Source organism: Pungitius pungitius, chromosome 8 (genome assembly GCF_949316345.1).
Source record: "Pungitius pungitius chromosome 8, fPunPun2.1, whole genome shotgun sequence".
Lineage (NCBI taxonomy): Eukaryota > Metazoa > Chordata > Actinopteri > Perciformes > Gasterosteidae > Pungitius > Pungitius pungitius.
Window position 1 is genome coordinate 18,433,397 of NC_084907.1, and position 10,617 is coordinate 18,444,013.

A 10,617-nucleotide genomic window follows, 5' to 3' on the forward strand; every position below is an offset into this window, starting at 1 on the left:
GTGAAATTTAAACTGTACAAAGCGCGATTCTCTATTCCAGAGCTAAATGGCAGCTGGTTTACGAGTTGGTTAAATCATTCTGATACGTGTCAATATATTACGCTATAGCCCGAACGTCTCAAACGAACTCTTCATTTTATCTGGTTCTTGTTTAGGCGACGTGAAATACAGGTTGTACCGAGAGGAAGTGACGTCTTTGCGCTCAATAAAGTGACCCATCATCCACATAAGAGGTTGACTTCTTCGATGTAGGTTTGGATTCATATTTATGTCCAATTTTACTGAGTCAGCAACCTTTAAGACTTCCATTCCTGTTTGGAAATATACTTCTTAAAGGACTTGATGCCGCACCGATTCACAATGTTCATATCTGTGGTTGGTTAGCCTAGCATTGCAATTAGCTTTTTAGCCGTTTTTGTCCAAATTTTTGCATGGGTGGTCTTGTAGTACCGACGGATTAGAATTGTTCATTTATCCATATGATTGTTACAATTTCAAATATAAAGACACTGCACCTGTATCACTATTCATTAAGTGCCACTTAAAGGACAAATTAACAAGATAAGGATGTGTATTTATTTACCAAGAGATTTGTTTTTGTTGGTTCGTGTGTCCCCACAGTGTTTTGATGGGGAAGTTGGACCTGGGCGGTTCAGCAGACGATTGACCATGGACACCCTGTCCAGCCACAGCTCCTACCTCCTGCAGCAGCTCCAAGAGCAGAGGATCCAGGGTCTGCTCTGTGACTGCATGCTGGTGGTCAAAGGTGTCTGCTTCAAAGCCCACAAAAATGTTCTGGCTGCTTTCAGCTCCTATTTCAGGTGAAATTTTATTAATAATCAAAGGACATCTCAGGGAATCTGTGGCATGTTTTCATCCTCATCACTTAGCTAAGTAATCATATATTGTTGTTAATAACGTTAAAAGTGTTGTTTTGATCTTTCCAGGTCATTATTCCAGAATTCCCCCAGTCAGAAGAATGAGGTTTTTAACTTGGTCATCCAGGATGTCAGTGGCATCGGCCAAATATTGGACTACATGTACACCTCCCACCTTGACATCAACCAAGACAATGTGCAAGCGCTCCTGACCATTGCTCAGTGTTTGCACGTTCCAAATGTTCAAAGCATGTGCAACACTTTCCTCAAGCCATGTCCTCCACCAGTGGAAATCACATCATTTTCTCTTCCAGGCATGCTGAGTTCTGAGCATGACTGCCTCTTGGGGAGCAATCTTCCTCATGATGTTGACCTGCAGTGTCCCTCTGAAACCTCTAGGCCTGGCTTCAATGGTGACATGGACCAAAACAAAAGGTTGCCTGTTTCTGTGCCTAACAGCAGTTCAAACTGTGACACAGCAAGCAGGCATCTGCAGGCACCTGCAGAAAAACAACTTGTCCATGGCTACAAGCTGCGGAACTTCTATAGTAAGCAGTACTTTAAACAAAGTGCACTTCAGACTAATAACGCTGCCTTAAATCAAGGCCCGTGCCCTTTGGTGCTAACGGAAGATCAGCAGTGTCCGCTCGGGGTTAGCCAGGGGGCCAGCAACACTCCCGTATGCTCAGGAAACACCGTTCAGCCCAATCCTCCCTGCACGTCTGTGGCAGTCCAAAAGAACCATGTCTCTTCTTTAACACCCTCAGATAATTTGAACACCCCCACTGCTAACTCTGCAGACTCCATGCTCAACAAGCCAGTGCGGCCAAAGAAAGCCGTGTATCTGAAGAAGTACAACTACCTCCGATCTCAGAAGGCATTGGAGGAGATGTTTGCTGAAGCAGTGAGTGAACCCGTCCTCAGTTCTCCCAAAGAGAGTCATCAAGAAGAGTCAGTTGTCCGAACGGAAGTTTCAGAGGCTCCTATTGAGGAACTTAACTCAGACAGGGAGCCGGTTACGGAGACGGCAACAGATGTGCAACCTCCCAGTCCCCCGCCTGAGAACCAAGAAGACCAAAATCTGAAAACTGTGCCAGAGACACAGCAGCAAATACTTAACAAGCAGTATTGCTGTGAGGTGTGTGGGAAGATCTTCAAACACCCCAGCAATCTGGAGCTGCACAAGCGCTCACATACCGGTATTAACTGTTTAAATTTGCGTCATAACCACACATGGTTTATAATGATCATGTTCCTGTAATAACTTACTTTTTGGTAATAATATCATAATCGTAATAATAATAATATATAAACCTCTATTTCTGGTTTCTGCAGGTGAGAAGCCCTTTCAGTGTAATGTTTGTGGGAGATACTTCTCACAGGTACGGTCTGGTGTATTATTTTGATTGGCCACAGGTATTCTGAGATGCGAGTTTTTTTTTTGTTGACATATCCAACTAATTTACAGGCTGGAAATTTACAGACACATTTGCGGAGACATTCAGGAGAGAAACCGTATATTTGTGAGTTATGTGGTAAAAGGTATGTACCTTCCATGTGTGCAATTTCCTTGTTTATGTTTTGGTCATTCAAGTATGCTTACGTGTCTTCTTTTAGTTATTACTAATTACTTATTACTAGTTTACAAAAGCTTGGCATGAGTTTGAGGATACTGATAATGATAAGGCAATCATTTAGAAATTAAAAAATGTGTGGCTTTACTATACTAAACAACCAAATGGAATAGATTAGAGTTTTGGCCGTAGCCATATGATGTTTTCCCTGTATGATCCAACCCTATTTTATAGTATGTAATAATCCATAAATGTAATATTCCTCTGTGTTTTTCAGCTTCACCGCATCAGGGGATGTCCATCGTCACAAAGTGGTCCACACGGGAGAGAAGCCACATCTGTGTGATATATGTGGTCGAGGTAGATGACTGCTCTAAACAGAAGCAATTATGTTAATTATTTCCTTTGCTTAGTTCACAGCACCAGTTGGGGGACTGTGATATATTTTGCGTGGCCTGGTGATTAATTTCTTTTTGTCACCGTTTGTCTTGTATTTCAGGCTTCAACAACTTGAGCAACCTCAAGGAGCACAAGAGGACTCACACCACAGACAAGACCTTCACGTGTGACCAGTGCGGAAAATCCTTCAACACACACAGAAAGCTTCTGAAGCACAAGGCCCGTCACATTGGGGAAAAACCACACAGCTGTGCCACATGTGGTAAGGAGCAGTGTATTTACACCGTAGAACTATTTTCTGGATTCTGGGGCTGAAACAATTAGTCAGTTAACTGAAAATAAATCTGAAGCTATTTCAATAATGTTATGTTTTAAGCAAATATACGTAGCATTTCAGAATTCCAGCTTCGGACCTTCTAAATGTCCTCCTCCCCATTACTTCTGGTTCTGGGCCATCTGTTGGACATTACAGGCATTTTGATGACATCACATAGGGCCTTGCTAAATAATAATGTTGATTTCTCAAAAGACCAAAAAAACGCTAGACTCGTCATATTGCTCTGCACCCCCTAGTAGAGGTCAATCTGAGTCAAACGATTAATTATGTAATTCAGTATAAACTAGCTACTGTCTGCACACTCAAAATGTGTTATTGTTTTAGGCAAATGCTTTATTGGCTCCGGGGACCTGCAGCGTCACATACGGTCCCACACTGGGGAGAAACCCTACGTCTGCAACGCCTGCGGAAAGAGCTTCACCCGCTCTGCCATGTTGCGGAGGCACAGCAACATGCACTGCAAAGGGGCTCCAGCTGACAGCCCCGTTACAGACAACCCCGACCCTCCTAGCAGCTCAGATGGAGTGGCCGCGTTCCCCAAACCCGTCGGCCTCAGTAAACCTCCTGCAGCGACCACTGATCAGCACTTCCCCAGCATGATGCCCCCTGCGGGTTTGGTGAAACCCCCACACACTACTACTTCGCCACCACATATCGAGAGTCCACCTCCCAGGATGCCACTCGGCCCGGCTTCCACCCCCACACGCCTTCCAGAGCTGCGCTCCCTGGTACCCCAGCACCTTCTTTCCTCCAACCACCAGGAAAGAGGTGCAGCCGCGACAGCCACAGACCACATGAAACTCGCCAAACCACACTTGTCTCAGGAGGTTGTGTACGGTCCGTATGTGGAGAATGCGAATATGTCTGTGGAGATGGGCAGAGGTGGGGTGGGCAGGGCCTACCTCCCTCCCACAGACAATCACAGCAGCTCTCTCACTTCTTCCAGCAGGCCCAATAGTGGCTCCTACAGGTCCACTGAAGGCCAGTTTATCTCCAGTGTGACTCTGTGGGGCCTGGCAATGAAAACGCTGCAGAATGATAATGACATGGAACCGTAAAGTGTTGTGAGATATTAGATATTACGCACAGCAGAGCCAGTTCAGAGGTTCTGCACTTCACATCCCCTGGCTCTTGGTTGGTTATACTGACATGTAACACACAAAAAGTAGCTCTCATGTATCTTATGATAAAGCCAATCCAAAGTAATGTGATTTATTTATAAATCAAACAGCTTCCGAGTTTTTTCTTAACTGAAAGAAATACAAAAAAAAGAATTGCCCTAAAATTCCAATGTTTCTTTTTCTGGTCCTGTGAGCTCAATGCAGGTGTGCAATGCAGGTTTCCCTTAATTATAGATACAGCAGTATTTGGCCTTCTATATTTCAATGTGGTTCCAGGTCTAAACCTTAAACATCGCAGTATGCATCTCGTTAAGTGTTCATAACCCTCTTTCACTTTGTATATATTGCACTGCACTTTAAAATGTAAAAATCACTGTCACTGTCAAATGTGGTTGTATTATATTCATATCAAAATAAAATATCTACATAATATTTAATGTTAACACTGGCCATGTTCATGTATGAGACCTCAATGGCAAAACCTTGATTAGCAAATCAAACTATTTTTACATTTCTCGTAATCAAACCAAAATCACCGGCTCCATATTTCTTTCATGTGCAATGCAAAATTTGACATATTTATACCATGAACATGAAAACTGCTATTTAAGCTTATCACACAAAATCTTCTTCTACTGCTAGTACCACAATTACAACTATAACTAGTACTAGATCTTATATTACTACAAAAATACGTTTTTTAATTTCCAGCTTTCTATTTCTTTCAGCAATGTTTAAATTAATTTCAGCTTTTATTTCTGTATTTTTTCAAATTCATATAAGCTTCTCCCATTTCTGTTTTTTTTCTCAATTATTTCAAGTTCATTTCAGCTTTTCTCATTTCTGTATTTTTAGTTATTTTTAGATTATTTTCAGCTTTTCCTATTTCTATTGTTTTTATAAATGTTTACAAATAATTTAAGCTTTATTCATTTCTGTATTTTAAGCAACTTTCTGAAATTAATTTCAGCTTCATGCATTCCAGCCTACATTTTCAGCAGGAAATGCATTTTCTAGTATTATATAGTACTCAGATATTTTTAATCTATATAGTCATTGACACACAACGTCTGAAAACCCTATATAAATTTTAGGCTGGTTTACCCTGACATTCCTGCACGAGCTTAAAAGTTCACATGTATGAGTGCCAGAAAGGATGAATGTGAACTCCCAAATGTTTTGGGGTAAAATGTAATGTGACTGGTTACGACATGTGTGAATGTGGCAATGCAGTCTTCGGACTTGTGTTGCACTACCAATCGGTACAGTAGATGGCGCTATAACCCCCTCACTTGTTCACCGTATCACTGGACACGACACACTGCACGGCACATCTCTCGCAAACAAGGGAGCTAAACCGAGGCTGCAGGATGGCCATCTCCACGCTTCAGTCCTTCAACGTCTTCCTCACGGAGAGGTTGACCGCGGCAGCGGGGGACATCTACGGATTCGTTGAGAAGACCATCGTAGACTACCAGGAGGAGGTGTACCAAACGAAGCTGGAGAACCAGCGGTTGCAGCGGCTGCTGGACTTGGTGTACAAACCCGAGATCAGGCTGCGCAGGGCAGGTGGGTCCCCCCCCTCGGGCAGCGGACCTTTCAGGGCTCGTAATGGTCTTAATGGCATCAGATCGCACTAAGTCAGGTTAAGGGCTGGGTTTTTTTTTTCCAGTTACGTTGGCAAACCGTGTTAGCTAATGTGACGGGTTCTTAGCTACAGCGTTACCTGTAAAAACGGAGAGCGAACGTTTCCCGTCATGTTTTCAAAATAAAACCGTTTTAGCCGTGATGATGTAATTATCAAAGTACAGCTACAACTTTTAGAACATATATATTATTCGATATGTGTTTAGAAGATAGTGCGATGTTTTGGGCATAAGTTTGATCTACCTAGCAGTAGCCAATTCTAATATATCCACTTTTAATTTGACACTTTTTCTATCCAACAGTTATAGTTTATTGAGAAGAAACTCAAAGTCTCGCGACTTTGTCCTGGCTATATTCCATTATGTTATCAGGTAAATCAATGGCAATTTATACATGTTTGTAGTTTATTACATTGTAAGAAACCTGTACGTAAAGGTAGGCCTCACAAAAATGTAGGTGGTGCAGGTCACCGTGTCTCAGATTCTTCTCTGTATCTCCCTCTGCTTCAGATTCTAATTCAGATCCTCCATCTGTTTCTCCTCTCCATGTGCTTTTTGCATCACTGCCTGTCCCGTCACTGCCTGAAAACATATTTTGAATTTAGGAGTTGTGGGGCTGAGAACACCAGTTAAACAGCCTGTCAGTTACACTGAACACATAAGTAAAAGGAAGCCATGTGTAGTCTATAACTATCTATATGTCTGTATGAATAGTTTATACAGAAGGGGTTTTTTCACATTTAGAATTGACTTGTTCTTTAAGTGTTTTTTTTTCTTCTTTTAAGTGCGTGAGGATAATTACAATTCCTGAAAAAATGTACGTTTTATTAGAACCAAAACAACGTTTGGAACAAGAATTGATCTTCTTCTGTCTTACTTGGTATTTGAGGCCTATTGCGGGCACCTGTGGGGGTGGGAACACTCAATGGTCCATTCAAAAACACCTGATATCCATGGCTTACTGGATGCTGGTTGGTGGAGCTGCTTGGAGGGTCACATACCATAATACAACGCAGATGAACATGATTCAGACTACAGCGTTTATAATGTTCAACAATATGAAACTTCATCTTAGGTGTTTTGAAATGACACCGAATTTAATTTGGATTATTCCAACGGCAGAATAAAGGGTGCAGGGTTTGTGGTCAGGTGCAGCAGATAAAGAAGCAATGTATTCCCAGATAAGCCAACAAGGAGCCAGTCAATCCTTTGTCTCTGGAGACACCTGCACGTCTTGCAAACAGCAGCGTTACAGACACACCATCTCTTGACTTTAAAGGGAAACCCCTGAAGTCTGTTTACAGGTCGGCAAGTTTTACCGTACTGACGCACAGAATGCTTGACCCAAATGTGACGGGGTTGATTTGTATTGCGGATAATGTAGAAACCATTTTTTGACAAAGAGGAACAATATTCATTTCTTATTGGCTCACTTATGTTAAAAGACAAAACGTGACCTGTTCTTGTCCCAATAACATTTGTGTTAAAAGAACATTCTCGTTTGAATTGCACTAAACTGTACGACAAGTTGATTGATTCATTCAACATAGAAGACTCTGACCACAGAAGGACAATGAAAAGACCCGAGAAGGTGAAACAGATGCAAGTACACTGTGTATGATTCTAGCTAACTACAAGTTATATCCGTGCAGTTGTTGGTTTGGCTGTTTGGAGACAAGAAAACACTCACAAAAAAAAAACAACGCAATCGATGATGAGTTGATGAAGATTTGCCTTCAACCAAAGTAAATTTATGGTCTCTGAGACTCAGGAAAGATTCATTGTGCCTATTAGAAGGTGGTCACCAAGCCACACACTTATGCATTTCTTAGTAATAGTAATGTTTGAGCAGTGTTGTACTGCAACAATCACACACGAGGGGGGGGTGTCCTGTGCACTGTGAGTAATGCACTTCTATCACCCTCTTTGCAGATGGCGAACAGCCGACTGCGCCGATTTCGGTGGAGGAGACGGCCCCTAAACTGCAGGAGTGGAGCCCGAGTGCGTGCCAGGACCAGCCGGGACCCTCCCAGGAGCCAGAGGAGCACGAGGAGCCGAAGGAGGAACTCTGGATCAATGGGACAGAGGAGCAACCGGCGGCGGAGGACAGCGACGACGGGGATGCCTTGACGAAAGAACTCATCAAAACAGTGCAGCAGTTGGAAGACTGTAGAGCAGCGGAGGAAGGCAGAGAGCCAGAGCGAACCCCCGCGGAGGATTCTCAAGAGAAGACCAGTACCACCTTGTACCGGTGCCACGTGTGCAACTACATATTCACCAAAAAGTCAGTGCTTACATGGCACCTCAAGACGCACGAGAGCAAGTCACATGACGGCAAAGGAAACTTTGACTGTCACATATGCGGCAAGCACATCCCCTGTCAGAGCAATCTGCAGAACCACATGAGGGTCCACACAGGAGAGAGACCCTACAGCTGCCATTTCTGTGGCAAGTGTTTCAAGCTGAAGGGACACATGACGGAACACATAAGAACTCACACGGGAGAGAAGCCTTTCAGCTGCCACATCTGCGGCAAGTCTTTCAACAGAGGTTCAACTTTGAGGAAACACGTCTTAGCCAAACACAAAGAGGAGAGGCCGTACAAATGCGGGGATTGTGAGGAGTTATTTACTGAGAGGCTGCTGATGAAGAGGCACATGCGAAGGGTTCACGGAGTGAAATTGTCCACCAGTCAAAGTCTTGCCTAGAACTTCAGAGCAGAATGGGGAAGGAAGCTTGGTGTCTTTTTAAAAGTTTTGATGCTAGCGCCAGTTTTGGTACCAAAATGTTTTTCAAAATGTTGCTGAATATTCTAATGACATTTACGCCGCGTTCCTTTTTATCCACAGAAAGCCAAAGTGCTTAAATGCTTAAATGTCGTCTAACATAAATAATCTTACTTTGCTTGAATAAAATACCATCAAGGATTGGATCATTTTGTTTCAATGGGATAGTTGTGACAATGTATGAAATACAAACGTATTGCCGCCATGCAATGTTTACACTCGCCTGGGAAGTGCGCCCAAAGTTTGGGATAGTTTAGACGTGACCGACATTTCGTTTCATTCCATTCCCTCTGTGCTTATAACCCGTGTCGGTTATGAATATGACCACTAGATTTTCATCCTGCAACATGAAAGAAACTAATTTACTTTACAAATATATAACAAATGGCTGTGGTCCTTTTAATTGAATCTACTTTAAACATCTTTGTAAATTGTATTAATAACATACAACTAGTACTTATGTTGTACTGTAAAGGTGTTTTATTTCTTTATACTGTATATACATTGTACATAGTATTTATTTTTGCCAAAGATTAGTCATATTTTGAACATGTTGTAAAACACCATATGTAAACACAAAAATATAAAGCAAAAAAAAGGCGTGACACTATATGGGAAAATGCATCACTGTCGGCTTTTTCTTTCTTTTGCACGTAGCTCATGTGTGTAATGAAGCTGTATACGAGTAATTAGAGATACGCAATTGGTGTGGAAAATAACTAATTAAGAACGGTGTCAGTACCAATGCTTCTATATGACAGACAGGCCATCAGCGAGGAGACTATCTATTGACTTATCGTTAAAGCTCGTCATTGGTGCCAACAGGTCAAATAACCAACAACCACACAATACAATAGAAAACAGAACACCAAAACAAGGCAACACAAAAAGCCAGTCTGTTTTAGCACATAACTACTCTTTTATTGGAAATGACTGACTTTCAGAGCAGATATTTATACATGAATCATATCAGTACAGATACATTTCACATTTTCCTACCCATCAACAATCAAAGGGTTTGACTTTGAAAATATTGTGGACTCTGATAAAAAAAAATGTCTGTGGGTCTGCAGTTTAATTACTTTACTTTAATTACTTACTAACAGAATTAACATTGCCAAACAGCCCAATGCCTGCTGTTGTGTTGATGCTGTCCAAATGTGGTGTTTTGGAGACATAAGCTGATACAAAAAAAATGATTTGGGGCAGAATCTTTTAAAAAAGCAATTTGCGTAAATCTGAACCCCATCTAAGCCATTTGAAATGTTCTCAGGTAACTGTGAAACTCTTTGTGTCTAATTACACGTCACTATGGGTAATCAATTTAGCTAAATACAATTATTTTGGCTTAACTTTAAAAAATATCAAGCCATAGACCTCTATACATGTTACCCATCCTGATTAACCCAGTCGTCTGTACAACTATAGGGGGCAGCATTCCAGCAGCTATCATCTGACTAAAGCCTAAAACCAGGAATCAGGAATTAGGAACAAGGAATTTGAGATGGCAGTTCGTGCTGGACAGTAAGACAACGAGATAGTAGACATCAAGTCAATTAATCATATATCACAAGAGTTTTTTCAGCAATATGATGATTGAATTACTCCCATCATGGCAACAACATCATGACCACTGTGACTTCATGGCAACAACCATGGGGCACTTATGCACATATTTATACATTGTGCTCCTTGATATGTGTATATTTATTTCTTTTTATTCTTTCTTTTTTACATTTGTAGCTATGTGAAAGGAGGGCATAGCAAATTAAGAATTTCATTGTACAGAGTAACCTGTTAAACTGTACTCATGACAATAAATATCTTGAATATTGAACAATCAAGTCCGGAATTACACTAAAAAGCTTTTAACGTT

The 10,617-nt window shown here is 41.6% G+C and overlaps 2 protein-coding genes across 3 annotated transcripts; both read left to right on the top strand.

The window, feature by feature from the left end:
• The first annotated feature begins 162 nt into the window (after positions 1-162).
• zbtb49 (zinc finger and BTB domain containing 49) lies at positions 163-4,752 on the top strand. Its single transcript, XM_037491242.2, has 8 exons — positions 163-248; positions 622-821; positions 948-2,077; positions 2,214-2,260; positions 2,347-2,420; positions 2,730-2,812; positions 2,952-3,113; positions 3,513-4,752. The coding sequence occupies exons 2-8, from the start codon at positions 670-672 to the stop codon at positions 4,244-4,246; spliced, it is 2,382 nt and encodes a 793-aa protein (XP_037347139.2). The 5' UTR covers positions 163-248; positions 622-669; the 3' UTR covers positions 4,247-4,752.
• A 662-nt stretch (positions 4,753-5,414) lies between these two features.
• Positions 5,415-10,338, top strand: LOC119230196 (oocyte zinc finger protein XlCOF19-like). Of its 2 annotated transcripts, XM_037491264.2 has the most exons (3): positions 5,775-5,878; positions 6,259-6,327; positions 7,888-10,338. In XM_037491264.2, the coding sequence occupies exons 2-3, from the start codon at positions 6,318-6,320 to the stop codon at positions 8,661-8,663; spliced, it is 786 nt and encodes a 261-aa protein (XP_037347161.1). In that variant the 5' UTR covers positions 5,775-5,878; positions 6,259-6,317; the 3' UTR covers positions 8,664-10,338. The 2 variants fall into 2 exon arrangements, with proteins under 2 accessions (XP_037347160.1, XP_037347161.1); XM_037491263.2 differs by lacking the exon at positions 6,259-6,327 and having other exon boundaries at positions 5,415-5,878.
• Positions 10,339-10,617: the final 279 nt, after the last annotated feature.

What these genes read in the sequence shown, in the direction of transcription:
- zbtb49 (XM_037491242.2), top strand. Translation starts at nt 670, where the DNA reads ATGGACACCCTGTCCAGCCACAGCTCCTACCTCCTGCAGCAGCTCCAA. An exon ending in GCACAAGCGCTCACATACCG is followed by an intron (nt 2,078 to 2,213) that starts GTATTAACTGTT and finishes TGGTTTCTGCAG; the next exon opens with GTGAGAAGCCCTTTCAGTGT. An exon ending in TGTGAGTTATGTGGTAAAAG is followed by an intron (nt 2,421 to 2,729) that starts GTATGTACCTTC and finishes TGTGTTTTTCAG; the next exon opens with CTTCACCGCATCAGGGGATG.
- LOC119230196 (XM_037491263.2), top strand. Translation starts at nt 5,680, where the DNA reads ATGGCCATCTCCACGCTTCAGTCCTTCAACGTCTTCCTCACGGAGAGG. An exon ending in GATCAGGCTGCGCAGGGCAG is followed by an intron (nt 5,879 to 7,887) that starts GTGGGTCCCCCC and finishes CCCTCTTTGCAG; the next exon opens with ATGGCGAACAGCCGACTGCG.